The sequence below is a fragment of the Centruroides sculpturatus genome, unplaced genomic scaffold, assembly GCF_000671375.1.
Source record: "Centruroides sculpturatus isolate CEXI.00-Female unplaced genomic scaffold, Cexi_2.0 scaffold143, whole genome shotgun sequence".
Taxonomy (NCBI): Eukaryota; Metazoa; Arthropoda; class Arachnida; order Scorpiones; family Buthidae; genus Centruroides; species Centruroides sculpturatus.
In genome coordinates, this window is record NW_019384447.1 from 324,314 (window position 1) to 352,143 (window position 27,830).

A 27,830-nucleotide genomic window follows, 5' to 3' on the forward strand; every position below is an offset into this window, starting at 1 on the left:
TTGTTACAAAGAAAAACTCCGTAAGCAACAAAAATTAAAAATATACAGACAAAATCCTAATCATGAAAATTTTACGAATTATAAAAATGCCAAACGAACTTATAATAACTTAATTAAAACTAAAAAGAAAAACTACCTTCGTAGAATCGAATTAAATTTGATTAACAACACTAATAATAGCAAAGTATTCTGGAATACTATCAAAAAATTTCGAACAAAAGATAATTTAGGAAGGAGTAACATTGGAATAAGTTTTGAAACTTGGAAAAAATTCTACCAAAAGTTCACCATAAAAAATATACAAATTCCAACAGGTAAAAATTTCTATTGTGATGAGTATTTAAATGATGACATGACTATGAACGAACTGGAAGAAGTTATTCAAAAAATAAAGAACAATACTACTCCAGGAGACGATAACATACCAACTAAATTCTTAAAAATCCTGTCAACAGACTCCAAAATAAAACTACTGAAATTATTTAATACAATGTATAAAACATTATCCTATCCTGAATCATGGAATTCAATAATAATAACGATGATCTACAAAAAGGGAGACCAAATGTCTCCAGAAAATTATAGACCAATAGCCCTGTTATCTACACTCAGAAAATGTTTTACGTCGATACTGGCAATAAAGTTTCAACAGTGGATTAAAACTTATGAGTTGGAAGCAGAATTTCAATTTGCTTACACAAAAAATAAAGGCACAGAATCTGCATTATTTACCTTAATGATGATTATTCAGATATACTTATTAAAAAAACATAGAAAAATATACGCTGCTTTTATAGATATAACAAAGGCCTTCGATTCAGTATATGTACCATTACTTCAAAAAAAACTCAAGGAAAATGGTGCAAGTTCTCAATTTATAGAAACAATATCATTATTATATCAAAACTACAAAATAAAGATTAAGCAAAATAAGAATATTCTTTCACCAATAAGGCATTCACGTGGTGTTCTTCAAGGTGACCCATTATCCCCATATCTATTTAACTTTTATCTGGCAGATATAGATCATATTTTCTCTAAAGCAGAAGATGGAATAATTATAGGAAAGAAAGCATTTCATTATATACTGTTTGCGGATGATTTGGTTGTGATAGCGCCGACAAAAATCTCACTCCAAAGGAAAATAAATCAAATAAATCTGTATTTTAAGTCCAAATATTTAGCAATTAATCCTAGTAAAACTAAAATAATTATCTTTCGGAATAACAGTAAAATATCTATCAACGAAACAAAAATTTATCATGAAAAAATTTTGCTACAGACAGTGAATGAAATAAATTACCTAGGAGTTAATTTCGATTGGAATCTAACATTTAAATCGCATATATCTAAACTTAAAAATAAAGTTAAGCAAGCAATAGACAATCTTCTATTTTTATGTAGTAAATTAAAAACTTCAGATTTAAGAATACATATGAAACTTTATAGTTCGATCATTAATCCAATGTTATTTTATGCTAGCCCTATTTGGTGCTTGGACTATATCTACCATCTCGAACAATTCCACATATATTATCTACGCAGACTATTTCACATAGAAAGAACAGTACCAGGATATGCACTACGTCACGAAACGAATCGAATATGGTTATTTCCGTTTATATTAAAGCGAATTATCAAATTTTTTTATAAACTTAATTTCAACGGTGATAACAATTTAACTACTTTATATCAAGAAAATATAAGACAAAGTAAACTACAAAAAAATAAACAACTATGGTATAATAAGTTGCAAACTATTTTTAACTCCTTTGGAGTATCAGATCTATTATTCAAGGACAAAATTCAAGATTGGAAATCAGGATACTCATTGATGTTAGAATCAGCTATAGCTCAATCTATAATTAAAGATCAGAATTCCCTATACAACAGTAAATATCATCCGTGGTACTTGGAAATATTTGAAATTCCTTCAATGCAACCATATATATGGCAACCAGTAAATTTGAATATAAAACGACTTATAATGCAACTTCGTCTAAACAAAAATTCGCTGTATGTCAATAATACTTATATAAGTTTATTAACTAAATGTTTTCTATGTAACGTCGACGTTTTAACACCTTATCATTTAATATTAACGTGTCCAAAGTTAAAGGAAATTCGTGCACATTATAATATAAACAGCTCTTATAATTGCAACTCGCTAATAGAATTGTTAAAAAAATTTAATAATATGAGTAAAAAAGAATTATATAATATTTATAATTATTTTTGTAAAATAATAGAAACTTATAATAACAAAACAAATTAAATTAAAGAATATGTGAATATGTACGCAAGTAATAAGTGCAAGTTAAACAATTAATGGAAAAATATTGTTTTATTAAAGATAAATATGGATATATGTAACTACAACCCCTTGTAATAGGGAAGTAATTCCCAATAGACAATTTATTAAATATAATAATAATAATATTTATTAACTATAAAAATGTAATAAGTTTTACCAAATTTTTCCAAAAACAAACTATTGCCATGAGAATTTACTTATAAAAATTATCCAGTTCATTTGAATATAGCAAAAATAACTTACAGAAAGTAACAGTCTCCACTTGAAACTGGTATATTCTCTACTGCATTTTTCACATCGATATAAACCATTATTCATATCAATAACTTGTTTATTACATTGATCTCCAGGACATGCCTAGAATTAAAAAGTTAATGAAAATAAATAAATTAAATTTAATAGTTTAAAATAAGCAATTTAATAAAAATTCTTACCATGTACATACACTTGTCTCGTTTCACCATAACAATAGTTGCTTTAGTAATATAATATTCAGGCTTATCACTACTACCCAACATTTCAGCTTTTGCTTGAGCAAATGTTTTCCATGTTCCACCTAAATCCAAAAATCAACAAAAAAACAATTTATAACTTTTTATTACTTGTTTGAATGCGTTTTCATCTATACATACCCAATGATCCAGAAGTCTGATTAGACAGGGACTGTGTAGTAATGTGAGCACCTTCTCTGTCATACCATCCTCTCAAAATGTGAGCCTCTCGAATATCTGGATTAATTTGTAGTAAACTTGCGCTTATCATGGATAATGATTTTCCTAAATTTGGAATCAAATAAACAAACAATAGATTTTATTTTTCAAAATTACCTTACACTACATTAATACACTAATAAATTATTTTGTAGATTTTATCCATTTAAATAATTTAGCTAATTTTTACTCACAAGGCAATCCTACGGATTTGGGGAAACGGATTTTGATGATCTTTGGTGTAGAGGTAGTACACCATGTGAGTGTACTACCTGTAAAATACTAAAGTGCAACACTCAAATATAATCGAGAAAAATGAACTTAAAGTTTTCTTTAACACTTTATATATAAGTTACGTGTACTACCACTTGAGGGTGCTGTGGCATGAGTGGTAACACTCCTGACTCGTACGCTTATGTGCTCTGATTCGATTCTCTTGTTGTGTATACTTTTTTCTGTTTTTTTTTATTCATAAATACTTATAATATATTCATTTATTTACTAATTCATTTAATTCTTATTATTTATTGATTTTTTGGTTTTTTTTATAATTTTGTGTCGTTTCGACAAAGTGGTCTTACATCCAAGAATCAATCAAATGATATTTATCAAAAATAGTTCCACAACGTTCAACATCTTTCGCCCATAATTTTAAATGCTCCATTTTTTTTTCAAATGACTACATCCTTTTTTTGTAATGTTTTTAGTTTCCACATAGGGTGGGCTTTTGCTACTTTTAAAACTTTGATTTTATATTCCAGTGAAATATATTCCTTCATTCTATATTTTTTTTTCATCAGGTACATAGTCATCAGATGAATCATCTTTAACTGCTTTGAAATTTCCTTCTGTATACTCTTCTTGAGCATAAATCAATTCATCATCAATTATAAAGTTTTTTCATTCAATACATCCAATGTATTATTGTATAATTCTGTGCCTATCACCATAGCATCTTCAGATAGTGTATCAGAAGATGATGTTACAATTAAATTATTTTCGAAAAGTAAACTCTCATAATACACTACTCCATCTTTTAGCCGCTGCTTCGATACATCACTGTATAAAGAGTTATCATCAACAGTTTTTTCATCACAACGTGAAGAACTTGCTTCTCTTGATATTTTTTTAATTATAAAATAATTTTTCAAAATAAATTTTACTGCACAAATACATCTATTCGTGTTGAAATTCAGAAACGAACTGTTAAAGAACGAGTGAAAAAGACTATAGACCCATGTTCAAACCTGGCATAAGTAGCTCCCTCTCAACTTGACAAAGGCATGTTTTCAAACTAAAAATACTAGACTTGGAATAGTAGAAATTAAATTAAAATAAATAAATAAATAAATAAATACCAAAAAATCAATAAATAATAAGAAATAAATGAATGAGTAAATAAATGAATACATTATAAGTATTTATGAATTAAAAAAAATGGAAAAAAGTATAAACAACAAGAGAATCGAATCAGTGCATACGAGTCAGGAGCGTCACCACTCATGCCACAGCACGTTCAAGTAGAAGTATGCGTAACTTATATATAAAGTGTTAAAGAAAACTTTAAGTTCATTTTTTCTCAATTATATTTGAGTGTTGCGCTTTAGTATTTTACAGGTAGTACACTCATACGGTGTACTACCTCTACACCAAAGATCATCAAAATTCATTTCCCCAAATCTGTGGGGTTGCCTTATCAGTAATGAATGCAATTTTATCTTCATATAAATAAATTTTTTGTATTATTGATATTTAACTGCATAAAAAAATTATTTTTATTTTGTAAAAATATAATACTGTATATGTAATTACTCTGATATACATAAATTAAGCTGAAAAAACTAAGCAGTCAAACACCTTTAAAATGCAGTCTTTCTATTACCTCATCTAATGTTTTCGGTCTGTTAATTGTCCTTCTTCAGGAAATAATCGAAAAATTTGATTTTTATTGAATGAAACCTGAAGAATAGGCTTCATTCGGTAAAAATCGAAACCTAACTTCTAATAAGTTTTGTTTGGTAAAAATTGTTATATGAGGTAATAAAAAAGTCTGCATCTCAAAAGCTTTTGAAGGTTTAGTTATTTGTAAGTGCAGTTAGAGAACTGTATAATAAGCTGGACTATTAAAAACAGATTACTAAGGTTACATGGTTTTCATGCAATTAATTAGGATCTATACAAATTTTCTGATTAATATAAGCAATGAATTTCCTAAAACTAGTCTAAGAATCCTACACAAAGGATTATACAAAAATATAAATTTGATTATAGAAAGTACAGATAGGGGGTAGAACCAAAATGCTTTGACCTAAAAGATCTGTTGTGCACCTCATGATGAATTACTTCAGAAGTCCAATCTCTTTAAAGAAAAACAGCACATCTCTAAAGGAAACGGATATATTACCGTGTCTCAGAAAGTTTCCAAATGAACAAATCTGCCCGAGTAAAGCTCTAGACTCACAAATGAGATGCAGAGGTCTCAGCAGAGCAATAAAAGCAGCAAAAGGCTGAGAAATAAAAGTTTAGTCAACACAAATGTTTACAAAATTTATCAAAATCAGTCATACTGACAAGAATTACTGGTTTCGGTCAAGAATAAAAAAGATTGAAATTATTATTTTTTTATTATATGAAGAATGATGTTCAAATACTTGCAATCATTAGTGCATTACAGAAAATGTTCTAAAAGATTTCTAACCCCTAAATATTAGCTAATGCTTTAGTTTTGTTAATTAATATAATAGTAGAATACAAACACTTTAATTTACAGAAGTCCTTTCTGTAGATAAATGTTTGAAAGTGTTCTCATCTTCAGATCAAATGCAAACTTAAATTTTCAAATTTATTTATCAAACAATATTCTTAAACATTTTAAGGTGCCCCAAATTTATTTGATAACTAAATGGTGCAAAATAAATAATGTTCTTTCTGTAAAAGAGCATTTTTAGAATTAAGTTTCCAGTAGATTGTTACTCTAATATGCATACTTGACAATGGAGTATAATTAATAAAACTGGTGAAGACAATTAAGTTCAAAAATCTCATTATACTGGTCTAATGCAGGGGTGCACAACCTGCGGCCCGCGGGCCACATACGGCCCCTTATCAATGTTTATGCGACTTGTCTCGTTTCACCATAACAATAGTTGCTTTAGTAATATAATATTCAGGCTTATCACTACTACCCAACATTTCAGCTTTTGCTTGAGCAAATGTTTNCAGCCATTGCATTAATCGCTTGGGGGTCCGGCCCCCAGTCAGTAAACTTAATCCTAATTTGGCCCTTCTTCACAAAAGGTTGTGCATCCCTGTCTAATGAGATTTTTTAACTTTTTACTGCTTGATTTATGTTGAATAAATTTGATGATTTCACATTTGTATTTGATCTGAAGATGAGTTTCTCAGACATTTACATCACTGAAGTGAATTTTATCAATCAAATATGGAGTCAGAGGAAAGAATACTACAGGCAAGAAAAAAATTTGTTTGATAAAGAGGATTAACTGGCTTGCAAATGAATAATAAAAATATTTTAGTGGTGGAAAACTATATCAAAAATCTTAAAAGAAAAAATTAAATGTGGAAACTAGATGATTTTCTAGATTAAAATGTAAATAATTTGACAATTTTGATAAATGTAATATTATTATTATTATTATTATTGATAACATTAAATAATATAAAGAAAGATCATTCAACAGATTAAAAAATTTTTAATTATATACATTCTTTTGTAAGCTATAATGCTTGAATGTACACAGTTATTAATAAAAAACATTACTTTTAATTTTATGTATTAAAAATCTAATAATAAATCTTATTTAAAAAAAGTAAAATGTACAGTCCTTTAATAATAGCTCTTTCATAAATCATAGATCAAGTAAACTGTCCAAACAACTAATTATTATGTTTTAACATAATAATTAGTTGTTTTTAAAAGTTAATAAATTTTTTCATATAAATATTACATAGAGATATCAGTAATAAAATTTATATTAATATAAAAAGCAAGAAACTTATTATAATATGATGTTAAATACAAAAAATTTATTTTTAATAATATTGCTTAATATAATATTATCAAAAATAATTTGATATTTCTATAAACTTGCCTCCAAAATCTGAAACACGAACACCTTTAACGGCAATAATTGGATTATCACTGCTATCAAATTTTTCAGCCTGTAATATAAGATTTAAAATATGTGAAAGTACAAAATTTCAGTTTTCTTACATTGATTGAAAAAATATTTTTATATACTTACATCAGCTCCCCAAAGAGTGAGAGACACTTCTACTCCACTTTTATCAACCAAATGAACATCACGTTTCTTAAATTCCTTATTTGTATTTCGGGATGTTATTGTTTGAACATCCGAAGCATTCTTACAGACACCAATAACATCTATAAAAAATATATTTTAGATTTTCTAAACATAACATACAAGGTGATTCAAAAAGGACTTTGTAACTTTGAAAACATGTAAAATTTTAATCAGAAGTTTTGCAAAAATTGCAAGTTGAGATATTAATCTATAGCAAACACATCAAGTTTTAACACTTTGGTTTGAAGTGAGTGCAATTGATAGATACAGCAGACATTCCATCTAAATTCAATTTCTTGCCAAACTCAAAGTAGCATATTTTTTTGTCACTTTGGTAACTGTGACATTAATTTGAGTTTTGGGCTCAAAGATTTGCAGGCAAGGGTGGAATCAATACTAATCTTTAATAAAATTTCAGGAAAAACTGAGGTGTCAAATCTGGGAATGAGGTGGCCATGATATATAGTAGGGACAGGAAAACTTGGATAAAATGTCAGGTGTCTGGAAGTTAATTCTGAGTGGATGATTTACAGATAAACATCTTTTTTGTCTATAGTCTTCTATTTTTGACATGCTATAAATCTGGCAATAGTTAAGTTAAATTAACATAAATCAAAATGGCAGATAGTAAACAGGTAGCTACCAGAATAAAGTTGGAAATATTTTACAAATTAAACCCAAATAAGCCAATATTATTGACCATTACTGCTCAAGGATATGTCCATAGCTAAATTTATAATACTTTGAAAAGATTAGAAAATGCTTTAGAAATGGAAAAAAGCATGCAGCATCGTGTCAATCCACAATCCAATTGGGCAGAAACCAATGAAAATCACTATAGTGAGCTCTCAAAAGAAAAGTTTAACTTAGTTACAGGTCACTAGGTGAAAAGTTTGAAGTGGACTTCAAAACCATTAAACAAATAGTGGAAGATATGGAATCTGAGGAAAGTTACTAAAGTGATTACCATCAAGAAAATTGTCTGTCCAGCCTAGAACGAGACACACCCTTTAACCTGAATGTCATTATGGATGACAAGTCATATTACCTATTAACAGCTCATCCAATCAAGTAATTTGTAAAAAACAAAAAAAACAAAAAAAAAAAAAACATTTAATTGCCTCTAATCAAGAAATACCATTGAAAAGAGAAATTTGCCAAAAAGATATTAATATGAATGGCAATTGTGGTAGAGGAATTCTATGAAAAACATGTCAGTGTTTCTCATATAATTGAGAGGTGCCATTAGCTCCGAAGTATACATTAAATTGAGAGTGCATTTAAAAGTTTCTTATTCCTTATGTATATAAACATTACCCAAAACAACACTGAATACATCTTTTGATATGACTTATCCAGTTCACATTATTCCACTCTGACACAAGTCAAGAAAGCTCAAAATCAACATTGTAAATAAAGAAAATAACTTGCCCAATGTTCCTGAATTCCATACAATTGAAAATGTTTGGTATTATTATAATTATAAACTACCAAAGTGGACAAGAAGCAAAAACACCAAGCTCTCATCACAAGAATGACCAGAAACTTGAAAGAGGTTGCAAAAATCTACTGGACACAACTCATAAGCATATAAAATCATATAAAAGTCAATTGGCTAATGTGTAATGGAGTTTCAAATTGTTTCTACATTCTAATATATCACTGAAGAGGGGCTATAAAATTATATTAGCCAAGAATGCACATGATGTAAAATTATACTTTAAAAGTTTGCTACAATAAAGTCATGTATCATCTAACTTGGTCTGGCTGTGAGAAAAATCAACCTATTAGGATTAAAGTGTTTTTAAATACAACAACAAATAAGTGATAAAATATTTGTCAGTTTTCCACCATACTTTATTGACCTCATTCAACCGGTCCACCAATCTGAGAAATGTTTATTGAGGAAATACAGGACATCATATAGTGGTGGGATAGTGTGCCATCTTGCAGAAAGTGTGTGTGTGTGTCATCCTTTGTCAACATTAACTATAGAATGGGAAAATTTTCCAGCATATCCAGATACAAAATATTGTGATATACAAAATATGGTTCCCCTCATGATAAAAAAAAGTCATGAAAATGAAAAAAAGATGTTTTCATTAAACTCATGTTTATTTTCAAGGACTACAAAACCTACCCTCACTTGTTCCATAACAGAATTAGAAAGACATGGGTAACTAGATTTGTCATGGCAAAGCAAACAAAATGTGTTTCATCAAAGTTTCAATTACAAGAATAAATTTTAGATCACATGGAGGATCCCATGATATTGGTTGTGAAAATTCTGTTGAACAGCTATTATGGATTTTTTCCCCTCAAACCAAAACACACAGAGAAGCTTGCTCTGCATCAGTGAAAGCAATCATTTTGAAATGCACATTTCACCTGATGGAATTTGATACATCAAGTTTGTCTTATGTAGTGCAGTAGTATTTTGCTATAAATTAATGTCTCAAGCAATTCTGTATGTCTTCTAATTAAAATTCTATATGCTTTTAAAATTGTAAAGTCTTTTTAAAATCATCCTGAATGATGAATGTATGTTATTACTCAGTGAATGGTAAAGAATAATTATATGCCACAATTCAATTCATTAATCTCACATATTATAAGTTACATACTCATTTCTTGGGGATTAATACAAACAAAAACATGAAGTCTCAGTAATGAGTCAGTCATCAGTCAATCACATTTACAAAACTTGATAAGTTTTCTGAATAATGTATGGTGATACTCTCATAAGTACAAACTTTTTCTTTTAGTAATTCTAATACAATATATTCATAGACATATAAATTTATGATTAGACATATATTCTATAAATATATGTAATCATAAATTCATAATTTTCATTACAAAATTTGCATTGACTATATTTTAAAACTTTTATATATTTATCACCATCTATTAATTAAAATTTATTTTTATCTGATTTGTGCAATCAAAACCTTCACTTAAATTTTAAAGCCTTGATAATAAATTTGGAGCCATACACTTTAATAATATATAGGTTTACAACTATCCCTTAACTAAATTTTGTGTAGTATTATGTCCAACATTAAAAGAGTTCTTCTACAGCGTATAACTTAAGCCATTTGAAGGAAAATATTACTTTTACTGTAATTTCTTCCAATTGACCAATCCAACTAAATTTACATTTAACATCTTTTTTTTAGTCCTATAATTATTTTTACCAATATTGTATATGAAAATGTTAATGGAAAAAGTGCAAGTTAATTTAAAAAGCCAGACTTGTGATACCTGATGAATGGAAATTTGAATTGCATCAAATTTTAGAATTAATAGAAAATATACATTTTTCAAAGAGACTTAATCATTTTAAAGCTGTGAACTTAATATACTGTATAAAACTGCTAATAAGCTGAACTTAACAATTAATTTTATAATTTTTATAGAATTTTTGTTTTTTTGCTGAAAAACAATTTTTTAAATATATATTTCTATTCTTCTTTCTATTGATGATGATAAAAAGATATTCACACAAAAATTATTAAACTTACCAACAAATTTGTCCTTTTCTACATTCTGAAGCTGATCAATAGGTACAAATTGAAACTGTACCATTGGAATAGAATTAGAATTATCTGTACATAAAACCACAGTTGTTTCTGATGTGAAACTCATTTCATAATCATTCTTTATTGATGTGAAATTTTTATTTGCAGTCTTCAGACTTGCTTTACTGATATAGTAAACCTTAAATGTAAAAAGATAATATAAATATTGAATTTAATAAGAGTTTCATATTTTGTTAATTATAATTTTTTTGAATTTTATATTGTAATAACAAAATTATAAAATAACAAATGATAACATTACAGATGTTATATATCCAAAAAGTATCATCTAAATATTATTTGCAACAAAATTAATAAAATTTGGATTTGAGCCATTAATCAAATGATTTTCTTAAAAAATTGAAAATTTATGATATTTTTCTGACAACTTTCAATCTGATAGTGAAATCATTAAAAACTTGACAAATGTTACTGTAAGTAGAAATGATCATCAGAATTTAATCCTATTTCAATGTAGTGAAAAAATAATTTTGTAGCTTCTACAAAGATTGTGTCTTAATCTAAAGTATATATATGTATATATATATAAAGTAAGCAATTATAAAATAGTGTTTTAGATAAATGAATAATTCCCAAAATCACTTGTCAAGTGTTGACATCTACACACAAACCATTATAAAAAATATGTAATTATACTGTATTGAAATAAGTTTTTACTAAAATTAATTCCATTATATAAATTAATTTTAACAGAAGCTCATTATTATTATTTTTTTGTAATAAAAGTACAGTAGAGCGTCGTTTATCCGAATCAATTGGGGACTGGGGTTGTTCGTATAACTTATTTTTCGGATAACCAATTATGTATGAAAAAATATATTAATTTATCCCGTGTTGAAATTTTTCTCCGTTGCGTGTCGCTTCGCGTTGAATTTTCGTCGATGTTAACAAACGAAGTTAAGCCTAACGAAGACTATTGTATTGTTAAAAATTATTTTTTTATTTTGTACAAAAAAATATATTGAAAAATATAAAAATAAAAAATTATACTTCAGAAGTTAATTTAGTATCAAAAACGTAAAATATTTGAGTAGCCGAAAACATAGCCAAAGATTACAGCGCCACAGCATTGGCAAAAATTTAAATTTGTCGACTGGAATTCCTTCGGATAACCGACGCTCTACTGTAAGTTGTAAAATTTTCACAATGCTTCAATCTTAGTATGTCATCAACTACAGTAGAAATATTGGATGATTAATCTAAAATTATGATATAAATTATAATAGAAATATTAAAAAATGACAAGATGAAAGGGAAGCAATGAAAACATATGGTAGCATCTCTCAGATTAACATTAAATTTGAATACATTGTAAAGAAAAATTCTAAAAATCCAGAACATAATATATTATTATTTTCAAAAAAATACATTGTAAAAATACAAAATATTACAGACAATACGAATATGAATTCTTGTCTTTTCCTTCATCCTCTTTCAACATCACAGGAACATGATCCACACAGCGGAGTCGACCTTTCTTTTTAGGCTACTTTTCCCACCTACATTTATATTACATCCTGGATTTTTAGAATTTTTCTTTACAATGTAAACGATTTTTACAGTGGAATCCATAGTCAAGGAACTTTTTATCTGATTTACATACATGCAGGCGGGGAAAGTAGCCTAAAAAGAAAGGTCAACTCCACTGTGTGGATCATGTTCCTGTGATGTTGAAAGAAGACAAAGGAAAAGACAAGAATTCATATTCGTATTGTCTGTAATACTTTGTATTTTTACAATGTATTTTTTTGAAAATAATTAAATTTGAATTTTCTAGATGTAATTTCTTTCTTTCTGTTTTCAATTCACTATAATACTACTGTGATCAAGAAATATCATAATAATTCATTTTAAACAGCACATTATCTGTACAATGTACAAGAGGACATTATCTTTGTTTTTTCATTGTTTGGTATGACTTTCATTGACATCTAGCAGCAATCTGTATGTCAAAGTTTGTTTTCATTTGCAAATAAACACTTGTTTTGTGTGTAAAGAATTTTTGTGCTGACAATTTTTCAAAATGTCAAGTGTAATCATGCAGAGAACATGTATTATATTTTGTTTTCACAATGGAATTGCTGCTACAAAAACATTTAAAATGTTGCAAAAAGCCTTTGGTGATAATAGTCTATCAAAAACAAGATTTTGAGTGGTACAAGATGTTCAAGAAAAGCAGTTAACACATCAAAGATGAACCATGCTCTGGTAGACCATCCACTTCAATTGATGAACAACTCTAAGCTCAAGTCAGAGATTTGGTGCTCAATGATCATCATTTAACAATTGAACATGTTCCATTATCATTTGGATCGTGTCAAGTAATTTTAAAAGGTCATTTGAGCATGCATGGCTTCTAAAGTCATCCCGAAAACATTAAATTTTTTCCAAAAACAACACGGTTAAGTGGCCAAGGAAATGATTTTCTTGAGCAGAATCATTCTTAAAATGAGTCATTACAGGTGATGAAACACAAATCCATTCTTTTGACACTGAAATATCTAGACAATCAAGTGAATGGCACTTATAAGGTGAAGCAAGACCGAAAAGACAACTTCAAAGTCAATCAAAAATCAAGGTCATGTTGACCATTTTCTTCAATTGTTGTGCATCACAAATCCTTCTGACTGGCCAAACTGTCAACAAAGATTATTATTTGAACTTTTGCATCATTTGCATAAGCAATTCATAGAAAACTACCTGATTTGTGGCAAGAAAACTCATTGATTTTGCACCACAATAATGCACCTGCTCACAATGCTTTTGTTCATAAACTTTTGGCAAAATATTCAAGAAAAACAGTTCTGCAAGCTCTGTATTCACCTGATATGACACTGTGAGACTTTTCCCTGTTATCAACTAATATTTCTGCTTTGTGGTTACCATTTTGAGTTGACTGATGTCACAAAACAAAAGCTGCAAGTCCTAAAGAGGTTTCATGAAAACAACTTTGAAGCATGTTTCAAAGATCGGAAAAAAACATTGACATTGGAAGAGGACTATTTTAGAGAAGACAATATAAATTTTGATGAATAAATTCAAATCTTGCATTTTGCTGAGTCATTTCCAATACTTTTTTATTACAGGTATGCCTTTAAAGAATATTTTAAAAATTTATTAATTCAAAATTAATCAATTATGTTCTGTTATAACAGGATAAAATGTAAATATACTCCTCAAAAGTGAAATCACAACACCATGAAGGAATGTGTGTAGTCACAAGTAACGAATATGACTCCCCCATGGTCATCTATACAGCAAAGCATACTATCAATGAGGCAATAAATGGTTGCCTGAGGTATTGCTTGCCATGCTGTATCCACTACAGCATACATGTCATCTATGATGTGCGGTGGTGGTCTCCAATCAAACATCTCTGAGTCCTTGTCCAACGTGAGGTGCACTCACATCGGACGAGGATCCAGAGGTGTTTGATGGGAGAGAGATCTGATGAAGTTGATGGCCAAGGATGTGAATTCCATTCAGACTGATGACAGTTTACCATGCAAAATGTGGTTGGGTATTATCCTGCTGGAACACCATGTCATATGCAACCTGCATCAGTGGCTGGCTGAACCACAGTTACCAGAATTTGTGTAACATACTGGTCTGCTGCCAGAGTACCAGAAACGTGCACCAAGGCAGCCCATTGATGGCAATCATTCATCCAGACAAAAGCAAGATTCATTTGTAAACAATATCTGATGCCATTCAGTGATCCAGTTGCAATGATGACAATATCAGGTCACTCAACACAGGTCTTCAAACCTACAGGTTTGAAAACCTGTGTTGAGTGGTTAATGTCATCCCATTCCTGGTTGTTGTGCATGCAGCCTGACTATATGAAACCTGTTGCAAAGGGTTTGAGTGAATATAGATGCACCTGTTGACAGCAACAAGTGGCTTCAGATGTCACATACTGTGGTGAACAGGTCCTAACAGGCTGTTCGGCAAATCTGCCAGTCTGTGAAATTATGAGGTGGTGCAATCAAATCCCTATTCAGGATATTCACAGGTGTTCCTGCATCCATCATGTCACACATTACTGGTTGGTAATCACATTGTGGCCAACATGCATGGCAACTGTGCACATCAAACAATTTGAACAACTTCAGAATACAGTCTTGTTCCCCAGCCATTAACTGGTGGGTATTCAGTTTGATGTTTTCTTCAAGGCATTTTCTATACTTCTTTGAAAGTTTGGCTGCTGCAAACCATTGCTGATAGCATTTATGACCCAAACTGGCTGCTGGTCTTTATAGCCCAAAACTGAGTACCACATGATCCTATGCATACATAAATTTAATCATTTGCATATCTCTGTCACCTCTATAGGGCCTGCAATCTGCATGTGGCTACACATATTCCTTCATGGTGTTACAATTTCACTTCTGACAAGTGTACAATGAATAAAAAGTGTGGTTTACTATTTAATGGTTAAGAGTATGAATGAAATTCAAGACACCACAAGGTATGATGTAATATCAGATACTAAAACTTAAAATTATTTGAAAATACTAGAATATATAGACAAAAATAATTTATCAATGATATTAGCTACATGTCAGATGTTTTATGATATATCAGAATAAAATATAACTTCTCATACCTTATTAACATCCATTGCATCAAAGAACTTATCACACTGTTCATTAAAAGCTGTAGCTCTTATTTCTCCACTTTCATCTAATAAATCAACAGAGAATAATTTGCCTTCACCTCTAGAATTACTCCAAGTTCGTATATTTGTTTTATTAGTTACTCTAGCACGGATTGTCCATCTAAAATAAATAAAATAAAATTTAAAAACTGATAATAGTAATTCTTTCAAATAGTCAATGCATCTTTAAAAGAAAAAACTTTTTATTAAGTAGCTTCTAAAAATGACATCTGTACACGGCAAATTTTAAAAAATTACTTATGAATTAACATGATGTGGAAAACAATTACCGCACCTAAAAAACTCAAAATATATTTTAACTGTCAATTAATTCTTTAAATCAATCATAATTTTTATAACTGATTTACTTAATCCATAAATTTTCCTTATAATGCTGACCATTTATAATAATTATAGAATATTTTTAATCTGCAAATTATCATGGATTGTTGTAAATATTGCTAACTTATCTATATATATAATCGAGACAGGTTGATAATAATAATAATAATAATAACAATTACAGACTGGCTTGTTTATAGAAGAAAATTTATAATTTAGTAAGAAAAGGACATTGAGGCATTTTCATTAAACTATAATTTTAATAATCATTTTAGCCGAAATTCTGGTGTATTAGAAATTGCAGAGAACAGAAAACATGGACAGGTATATTAAATATTAAATAAAAATTGTTTTCTGTGGAACTCTGTATTGTCTGTTAAGCCAGTATAATAAGTCCTGATAATAGTGAATGCTTGTTTATAGAAGAAAACTTATAATTTAGTAAGAAAAGGACATTGAGGCATTTTGATTAAATTATGTTATCAACTGAATTTCATATTTATTTTCGCGGTCCTTCTCCATTCTTTTTCTGTTATTTACACGTGAAGGGCTGTAAAATGTGAAAATAAATATGAAATTCAGTTGCTAACATAATCGAACAAGTCGAGGCAGCTTATTGTTATCCACATTTGATATCATCATTTATCACATACAGCTATGACGCTCTTGTCTGTCCACTACAACTGTCAAGAATTAACGTGATTGGTGAAACATAGTGACAGTGGGCCAATAGAGAGCAGGGTCCTTGCCATAATGCGGTTTGCATAACAATTTTCGTACGCACGTTAATCGAGTCGAATAGTTTGGCCGAATATTCAGTATTCAGCCTGAGGCCGAATATACTATTCATTGCAACACTATTTAGTATTGTTTTAGAATCATAATTATGCATTAAAATATAAGTTTTAACTCTAAATGAATCAAATACCTATTTTGATAAGGAGTTAAACTGCTAATTGGATGAACAATTACAGAAGTTGCTCCTCCATATTGTTGGTTCCTTTGTCCATATCCACCTGACCAATTTGTGCTACCTGAATAAGAAATTTCTATTATTCCAAACAAATTTAACTTATTAAAAATTACAGTCGACCCCCCTATAACACTGTTGATAATTCCGTTTTATACGAATTCCATGTTGTATGAGTCACTAGATTTTACAAATACGTGAGCCATTCATGGCCCGGCACACGTATTTGTAAAATCTAAGTGACTCATACAACATGGAATTCATATAAAATGGAATTATCAACAGTGTTATAGAGGGGTCGACTGTATAGTTATTGNACTGTAATTCATTTTTTCATTTAATTTTTTATGTAACATTAAGATTTAGTGACTTATTTTCAGGTCATTTCATTTTCTGAAAACAAACATTTGCATTTGAAGACATCAAAAATAAAATTACTTTTAAAATGCATTATTAAAAATTAAAATGTTTTGTTCATTATATTCAATAAGATTATAGAATATTAAATTTTTGTTATTTTAAGATCTATTAATACTTTTTCTTAAGAGTAAATTGAGTTAAATCTGTCAAATATTCTTTAATCCTAGTTGCTACATTGACTTTTAAAATTTAATTGGAGAATGAAGCAAGATCAGATTCAAGAAAGAAATTTAAAAATAATTAATTAAACAGTAATACTTTAAATTAATTCAAACTAATTCATTATAATTATTTTTTCTTAGAATTATGGAAAAAGTATATTTCTAAATATCTTTGTGTATAAAATACAGCATGTCCAAGAAAGATCTTTATCATTCTAAATATTAATAACAAAAATACTAACAGGTGAAATGAAATGCAGTTTGCTGCAAAAGAATGAAGAAATCTAAGAGTTTTCTCTGGTATCAATTGCCTGAGGTAGATGGATTGAATGGTCATGGAGGACCCATACCTTGGCCTCCGTGATCGCCCGACATAACTTCACTGGATTTCTTTATTTGGGGTTATGTTAAAGACAGGGTTTATCAAACACCTGTTTCTGATATATCTGCTTTAAAGGAAAGGATACAAGTAGCAGTCCTCACTGTTACATTGCAAATGTTAAAAAAACACTTGGAGGGAAATCGAGTACAGACTTGACATTGTTCATGCTACTAACAATGCTCATATACAGCTACATTGAAGGTTGAAGGTACCTTTTTTTTTTTTAACTCTTTCCTCTCTGTGGGCACTAAGAGGGCCTCTTTTTGCAAGCCCATTATGGGTTTGGCCAGGCCCACAACAGGGTGGCCGGGTGATGAGAAATGGGACCTGACATATCTGAACAGACCAGCCCCAAAAATTTCTGGGGATTATTTGACACGTGGTTGAAGGTACTGTAAAAAAACTCTTACGATTTCTTCATTCTTTTGAAAACTGCATTTCATTTCACCTGTTAGTATTTTTGTTATTAATGTTTAGAATGATAAAGATCTTTCTCAGACACACTGTATATTAAAACTTTTTTAAAATAAATATAAATATAGAGAAATGTTACAGCATGCTTTTCTGTATTTTGTTTTTCTCTAATCTAAATTCAATTGATAAGAGTAATGCTGAGACCTAACAAATTCTCAAATTTAATTATGACAGTTTTGATACTTCCCAGAATTGTGAAAGTGTTTAACAAATACAATTTAGCCACATTTTCTAAATTTATATCAAAATAAAATATTAATTAACATTAAGTTACTTTGGAATGTAAGACAAACAATGTTAATATTACCTTTATTTCAGTTTTAAAACTTCAGATACTTACTTATTGCATTCTTAACAGAATTCAAAAGTTAAACATTTATATAATTATTAATATTGCATATTACTGATAATCTGTGATTTCATTTATAAATTTTTAAAATTAACATAAAACAAATAGAGAACCTGAAATCTTAAATTAAAATTAACATTTTAATTTAAAATTTCAGGATCTCTATTTATTTAGATTACAATAGATATTTATAATTTTTATTAATAAAAATATAAAATCATTTCATCAACCTTTTTAATACATTATTATGTATTAAACAACAATAATCATCTCATTTAGTTCTTTTTAAATTTTCAATTTAGAAATTAAGTAGCTTTTTTAAACATGAAATAATTTGAACAAGAAAATTTGTTACGTTTAATTCAAGACATTCAAAATCTACATTTAACTGAATCACAAAGCGAAACAGTTAATTTGTTAAAAGTTTTGTATAATTTAAGAATATTTTATTCACTTATTTAAGTAAATATTACTATCAATACATGATAAAATTAAAACTATTACCTGGTTCTGTTCTAATTTTAGTCACCATTCCAATATTTGTATTCTGTGCTCTAAAATTACTTGCTATAAAAATAGATATAAATGGATAAATAAATTTTTATTAATGACAAAATGCATTATATAAAATAAATAGTATAAAACATATTATTAATGCAATAAGTATAAATTTAAATTTCATTAGAGCATATGTATGTATGTATGTATGTATGTATGTATGTATGTATGTAAGTATGTATGTATGTATTTATGATCTGTACATATAATTCACATTATAAAAAAAAAAATAATAGATCAAACTCTTACCTTATTCAAAAAATTAAAAAACAAACTAATTAAAAAATATTCTAAATACAGTAAAACCCTGAAGAGTTTTAAGCTAATGAGTTTAATATCTAATTTTCCCAAACTTTTATGGATGTAATTTATCAAGAACAGGTGAAACAGGCTGAAAACGTTTGTTAAAATTAATAAATAATTCTCAGTGAGATAAGGTATTGTTGTAAAAATTAAGAAGCATCTAGCTGGGTATTAATTATTGTCAAGCCATTTTTCAAAAATCTGTTCATAGTATGTTTACAAAATTGTACATAGTTTATAGCATCTCTGAGTGTGTGTCAAGGTACTTGCCTTGTATTGCAATCGGAATACCTGCAACATATTACATCAGTAAAAGGATGTCAACACAAAGTTGTAATGGCATAGTATTGTGTGACATGGAGTTGTAGTGCTTGTTTATCTTAATTGTCTGTTATCACATGAAATAAGTGAAAATAAGAATAAAGCAAAGGATAGAGGATACACAGGAAAATAGGTCTGAGCCAAAAATATCAACAATTTCAACTTATTGAGTATAAGGAAAAAACTATATACTGCACCCAGGACAGGTAGACAATTTCAGAACTTGACTTAGCAAGGTTTTACTGTATTACAAGTTTCATTTTCCTACTAAAATAAGAGATATATTTTTAAAACTATAATGACATTGTATATATTAATACATAAGATAACAAAAATAAGCAATATACAAATACTTAATTATTGAATTTTTCAAGTTATCTAATATCAGGTTTGGTAACTATATATGTATATATATATAAAGTAAGCAATTATAAAATAGTGTTTTAGATAAATGAATAATTTATTATTTACTCACTTAAAGTTGAGATTTAAGATATGTTTATATTCAAAATAGTAATATATTCTTAAAAAGAATATTTGCATTTACATTAAAATTTTGAATCTCAAATTGTTAAATATTAAATTTAACACAAAGTCATCAATTCCATTGCAATAACTGAAGTAATACTGCAATATCCTTTAATTGTTCTGAGCAGTATAGACTGAATAAAAGTATGAAATATACAGCATGTCTGTAGAGTTAAATAAGTTAAACAAAAATTACACCATAATCATTCTTAATTTCATTGGATATCTTGATAAATTTGCTTACAACAAAAAATATATTTCTAAAGCTGAAGTTGCAAAAGGTTGCTAGTACAGTCATATCAGAAATGTTTTTCTCAAATTCCTTCAAGTAGGCAATTGTTTACATCATTTCATCTTTTAATCCAGTTTGTACACTTGAGTGAATTTAGAAATACCAATAATGCCAAATGCTATTTACTTCATGAGGTGAACTAAACTAACTTTTCCCTTCACAAATGCCATTAGAGTTTGAATCATCAACAACACAGTGTGCACACACTTTATGACCATTTCATTAGCAATTCTTTAACTCATTCAACTTTATGAACAAATCCATAACAAGCATTGAAACAATAAAACTGTGTGACAGTATAAGTTACAATAGATAATTTATTTATTTATCATTGATATATAGAAAAAGTCACATAAGGACTACAGATTTCCACCTCCAGATAACAAGTCTCAAAAAATATTTAAGACAAAAAAAAACAACAAATCAAATAAAAACACAAATACAAAAAAAGGCTAAGCATAGTATAAATTTCATTTACAAATATTTTTAAACCCAGAAAAAAGTAACACGTAAAACAATCAAAATTTAAACATACTTTGTGAAGTACAATAAAAATAAGATCACTAATCTATAAAATGGCACGTAAATATATGAAGAATATCACAAATTTCTTTGGGGTATTCTTAAGTGGAGACAACTGGACTGTATAAAACCATTAAAATGTTTGAAATATAAAAATTGATCAAAATATTTAATTTTCTTTAAAATCAGGAAGACCCAGTCTAGCCCTGGCAACATTTGGAGATTGAGTATTGGGAAGGTTACAAAATCTATTTAAAAGCAGATAAATTTTATCAAGTTCCTTGGAAATTTTGTTTAAAAGCAGGGCCGTGGAGTCAGAGTCGTGGAGTTTTGGTGTTTTAGCTAGAGCCCTTTTACTTACCAACTTGTTATGTAAACGAAACGGAGTCGGATGATAAGGAAAAGTCGGAGTCGGTAGATTTTTACGCAACTCCACAGCTCTGTTTAAAAGAGTTGGGGCTGCTATGGCCCAAATTGGCAAACCATAGTCGACAACAGATTGAAAGTTTGCAAAGAAAATGGATCAAATAACATTTTTTGAGGAAATGGGTTTACAGAAATGCCTAAAGATACCCTGATGTATTTTGTTTATATGGCTTTTAAATGTGAGTCTGTTATAATCCAAATTATGCTGAGGTCATCAACTGAAAAAACATATTTAATATTCTGTGTGTTAATAGAAAGTGTAGGTTAAGTAATATTGCATAATAAAGATAGCTCATGACAACAGTTTTCTGTGGATTGATTTTTAATTGGCTTTAGCAAAAATAAATGTTAGAAGATGCAGATCTGAATGAAGTGTATCAGGATCATAATTAATTAATTTGATAACATAGGTAATTGGTTGTTGATTTAAGTTGACTTAATATACTGTTAATGTAAACTGAAAAAAAAAAAAACAATCCACTTAAAATCAAACCTTGCTGAATAATAACAACTATGAAAACAGATAACTGTGTAAGAAAAAAATGAAAAAATCTGTATTCAAAGTAGTCCAGTCATGTGTGAAATGACACAAAATTCTGTGCCTTTCCTAATATAATTTTTCCAAATGCAATTAAATGCATAAAACTATCAATAGAATGTAAAAACTTATTAAATAAAGTCCCTTTTTCAGTTGTGGACAACAATATTGGTCTACTTAAAATGGGAAATTTTCTGAAAAAAAAACTCTCATTTAATTAAGAAAAATTTATTTATCTGTTCTGGGAGAAAAAACTGAGACTTTAAAATTCTTACATGGAAAAAATTTCTAATTTGGGACCTTCTTAACAGAGTTCTACTGTATTTACAATGTATATAATTTTAATCTCGATATTCATTATTATTCATTTCAATATCATAATTGAAAAAATAGTTACTAAAACAAAATCATTTTAATCAATTTTTGGATTGGTTTATCCACTTAAAGGGGTTGAGAATAATTGAGGGAGATCAGAAATATTTTTTGAAACAATAACATGAATTCATACATTTCAGAAACTAAAACTGTAATTTAATAATTATTCTCTGTTGAACACAAATAAATTTGACTAAATTTTGAGAAAAATGTTTGATTTGTTTATGTTTGAAGTTATTAATTGTACAGAATACATTTTGAATTTTTGGTAAAGTGGGAAACATTAAGATTGGAAATTTTCTGCACTACACACACACTGATTTATTTGTAACATTGCCTATTCAGAAGCATTTAGCTGAATCAGTTCTTGCAGATATCATCTAGCACTTCTTGCTTGCAGCATAATGATATCATTTTGATGCATCTTCAAGTGTTAAAAAAGTTTCAATAACAAAACCTACTTATTAGCCTTCACAATACAATATTAAGTTTATTGCTGCATTCTTCTGCATGATACTGGTAGATACGAGTGCTAAACTTTTTTTTTTGCTCAAACAATTACCAATTTAAACTGCCTTAATATTGGCAGATGCAACCTAACGAAAAACACTGTAGATAATGATCTATATTAATAACATTTAATAACAAAACACTGATCATATGAAATGACATAATTTGTGCCTTTTGGAAAATGAAATGGGGTGGTCATTGACACACTACCTACTGGTAGAGGAGCATTTAAATTGTTGCCAGAAAATGTCACCTAAAATCAATGAAGGACTGTGAGAGGTCCATTCAGTTTGATAAATCTATGCTCAATTTTATTAGTCAAATGAATAATTTTACTTGCAAAAAGGATGTGACTAGCAGAAAATGGGAGCACTATATCATCATCTAACTAAATATTTATAAATGCATCTGTATTAATTTAATTTAAATTTAGATAATATATTTGGATTTAATTTATCTTGTTGAATTTGTTCAAATATTTGTTATTCCTGTTGTTCTCATATCTTTTTTAAATCTATTATCTAATTGAAATAATTTTTGAATAATAAAATTTTTAACACAAATGCTAGATTGATATTTATGATAAACTTACAATTTCCTTGTGCAACATTTTGAAGTTCATTGGAAGTAGCAATTGATTGTATAGATGCTCCAATTTTTTCTCCAACATCTACACCAGGTACCAAAACTGTTATTTCCAATAAGATAAGTACTTTCCTAACACAATTAAAGACAGATTACATAAACTATTAAAATTTCATTAACAACATTCATTTCAATATTACATTTTATTAAAAATTAAACTTTTTAAGGGGAAAAAAAATATCCTTAACAAAGGAAGTGTTGTAGGTCAAAATCTTATTAATTTCATCTAATAAGTAAGTAACAGAATAATTACTGAAATTTCAATAAACTTTAATTGTTTACTAAGTAATATAAAAATGTACTCTGAAATATCAAACTAATCTTAAACAAATTAAAGTAACAGAAATAACAAGTTTAACAAAAATGAAATAAATGTAAATAAGAATGTATTGAACATTTTATAAAATTAGTTTACTAGTTTAACATTGACATTTAGGAAAATTTTTGGTTTTCTGCAAAGTACCTTACACTAAGCTGAAAAATTTTTCAATGCCTATATTGCATTTCTAGTCTAATAAAGCTGTTTTATTTATTAATGCACTAAAAACTTAACACATGTATATTGTTTTTAAAAGATACACAAAGGCCATTACTATAAAATATAAAATATATAATAAATAAATTATGTAGTAAGAGTATATTAACTGTGCATAATAAAATAATTTAATTCATTTAATTATTATTTCTAAATTCAGATTTGATTTTATTCAATCTAAACATTTTACTATATTTATATTCAATAATTATTTCAACTCATTTTTATAAAAACATAACATGATAGTAAATGTTATCTTACTTGTCAGGTTGTACTTGATTGCAAAGATATTTATCCAATCTTATAACTGTATATCTTTCTAATTCACCTTTCACAATTTTATCGTTTAGCTGAGTAGCAAGCATAGCAACTGATTAAATAGATTTAAAAATAAAATTAATATAAATAATCATACTAAATAAATAAATATTTTTAAATTCATTAATTATAAATATTTAATTATTTCTAAATAAATTAATAAAAATAAATTATCTGTAATGTAAATGTTACATTACAGATAATTTATTTTAAATTTTAGCAAAGTTAAATTATCTGTAATGTAACATTTACATTACAGATAATTTAACTTTGCTAAAAAAAAAGCAAGTATTTTGTGAGAAAATAATAAATAAATTTAAGAGGTTGACTGTTTTCAAAATTAATAAAATTAGTCTCTCCATTATTAAAATTCTAAATTAATGCACAGAGATCACTGTATTAAGTTCTATTTGAAAAGAAAAGTTATAAATATCACTTTTTAATTTATAAATACCATCACTGTTATTAATCTATGTGGAATTATTAATATATTGTTTTATATATATATACAATGGGTGATCAAATTAGTAGTTACATGTTTTTTGAGTATGTATAGAAATAAAAGCACAATATTAAGGTTTTGGGTGTGAGTCAGTCATTGAGGGTGTTGGTGAACTTTTCATCTGAGCTGAACAATTGTGTAATAATTAGTGTTGCAACAAATAGTATATTCAGCCTCAGGCCAAATACCGAATATTTGGCCAGTAGCGTAGCCGAATAGCCGAATATTCGGCCAAACTATTTGGCTTGATTAACACATGTACGAAAATTGGAGCGCAAACCGCATTATGGCAAGGACCTGCTCTCTATTGGCCCGCTGTCACTACGCTTCATCAATCACATTAATTCTTGACAGTTGTAGCGGACAGACAAGAGCATCATGGCAATACTGTATGTGATAAATGATATCAAATGTGGATAACAATGAAATGACCTACATGTGTAAATAACAGAAAAAGAACAGAGAACGACCGCGAAGTGGAAATGTGAAAATAAATATGAAATTGAGTTGATAACATAATCGAACAAGTTGAGGCAACTTATTGGCACGAAATTCGCGGCTGTCAATGTCAAACAATTGTTATCATAGACTTCGGAAAGCTAAATGCTTGTAATGAAAAACTTAGCGTGCATGGGTGAAAGCCTGGAGCCGTTTGAGCTACCACGCTGTCTCGAATCTGTGAAATCATAACTGTGACTTATACCATCATCCTATTTGTCTCTTTTCTCCGTTATCACCAGGCTATGAGTCACGTAATTGTAAAATTGGAAATCTACGATGGAAAAGTGACGAATCGAAAGTATCGTGAGGGTGTATTATGATGTATGCATAGGCATATGTGGACTAGAGCAATAGAGGAAACAGAAAGGAAAGAGCAAAGACGAGCACTTAAAAAGAAGGATAGGCAGGGTCAGACCTTCAAATGTGCGATGATTCTCGAATGAATTAGGTGTGTACGTGTGCTGTGCTGATCTTTGTAATTATAAATTGCGAATACATGTGACTAACATTATTTTCTTTTTTATTTTGTGCATATTATAAGTTATAAATAAATATAAACAAACTACACTAACCCGATAACATTAAATCTAAATACCAAAATGATTAATTTACTGTGTTTTTGTTATTTCTTACTCCTGTTTTTAGGTATTCGGCCGAATAGTGATTAAATATTTGGTATTCGGCCGAATAGCGAAAAATAGGCCGAATACCGAACAGTAACTGAATATTCGTTACATCACTAGTAATAATGTATCAGAAAATTATATTTAACTGGTTTTTGAATGTTTAAGGATGTGGATAATTGTTAACAGACTAATTTTGGAATTAATTTTATTCCTCTTATTAATTGCTGGAATAGAACCTAATCCAGGCCCTCTTCTTCATTCTCTCCAGCATTTGAGTCAAAGTGACATGCAAAAAAGGGAGCGTGGAGGGCCACATAAGGAAAATGTTAAAAATACTATCAAGTGGAAGATTTTATGAATAAACAACACTTTCTTTTTGAAGAGGATTATGGTGAAGGTAGCTTTGATACCACAAGAGCCACAAAAATACCTGAATATTTTGAAGCATTAAGAGATAAAGATCTATCGGTACAAGAAGAATCACAATTTACAATAAAATCAATATACGAACTAATTCAAAATAATTTTTCACAGCTCAACAGGAATTACAAGGAATCAAATCAGAACTTAATTTAATGAAGGAAGAAAGTAAGTATTTTCAAGAACTGGCGAAAATGTCACAGAGAATGGAAGAAATAGAAATATTATCTAAGAACAATACTTATCTAAAAGGTATGGTTGAATTCGAATTAGATAAGTTAATAAATGAGAAAACTAATAAAAATATTGTAGTAATAAACTTTCCATTTACTTCGTCACATTATGCTAATGAAATCAATCAGTTCATTAATTAATTAAAGAGAATTTAAAAATTAAAGATAGCTCTATAGAAAGTATAATCAGGCTAAATACAGTAACAATAAAGAAACTAATCCTGTAGTAAAGGTTATATTACATTCCTTGTATAATAGAAATCTGATACTAAAAGAAGTTTAGAAAATGAAAGTGAAAGATGATACTGAAGAAAAGAAAACAATAGTAATTTTTACAACTGATTTATGTAAAAGATCTAGAATAAGAAAGAAAAAATTACAAGCTATAATTAAACAAGAAAAATTGAAAGGAAATTAAAGGGAAAATAATTATTAGAGATGATTATTATATCCAAGATAATAAAATATTTACATACAATATTAATTTAGATAAAGTAATACAATTAGAAAATTTTTAGGAAGAAATTAACTAAGGAGGGTTTTGGATGATGTTTCAGATACTACAAACCCAAGTAACTTAGGAGGAGATAAAGAAAAAATTGGGTATATAGATACTTGGATAAATATTAATAAATTAACAAAAAAAACACTCTTTCATAAATACAATTAGTAATGACACTAATAAGTTAACAATTGGATTTTGGAACATCCAAGGCTTGCAAGAAAAGCTTTATAGTGTTTCCTTAAATGAATACAGTAGAGCGTCGATTTTCCGAAAGTCAATCATCCGAAAGATTTCCAGTCAGCAAATTTAAATTTTCGCCAGTGCTATGGAACTTCAATCTTTGGCTATGTCTTGGGCTACTCAAATATTTTACGTTTTTGATACTAAATTAACTTCTGAAGTATAATTTTTTATTGTTTTTATATTTTTCAATATATTTATTTTGTTTGTACAAAATAAAAAA

At 28.3% G+C, this 27,830-nt stretch overlaps 1 protein-coding gene across 1 annotated transcript in view; it reads right to left on the minus strand.

The window, feature by feature from the left end:
• Window positions 1-27,830, minus strand: part of LOC111620421 (replication protein A 70 kDa DNA-binding subunit-like) — a 58,688-nt gene that overhangs the window by 13,469 nt on the left and 17,389 nt on the right. Inside the window, exons 3-13 of the mRNA XM_023362338.1 lie at window positions 24,524-24,632; window positions 23,675-23,799; window positions 19,214-19,276; window positions 16,882-16,987; window positions 15,561-15,732; window positions 10,874-11,069; window positions 7,290-7,429; window positions 7,137-7,206; window positions 2,947-3,090; window positions 2,749-2,870; window positions 2,558-2,671 (exon numbers count right to left, since the gene is read on the minus strand). Of these exons, the coding sequence (XP_023218106.1) occupies window positions 2,558-2,671; window positions 2,749-2,870; window positions 2,947-3,090; window positions 7,137-7,206; window positions 7,290-7,429; window positions 10,874-11,069; window positions 15,561-15,732; window positions 16,882-16,987; window positions 19,214-19,276; window positions 23,675-23,799; window positions 24,524-24,632 (1,361 nt within the window). The remainder of the gene's footprint in view (window positions 1-2,557; window positions 2,672-2,748; window positions 2,871-2,946; window positions 3,091-7,136; window positions 7,207-7,289; window positions 7,430-10,873; window positions 11,070-15,560; window positions 15,733-16,881; window positions 16,988-19,213; window positions 19,277-23,674; window positions 23,800-24,523; window positions 24,633-27,830) is intronic.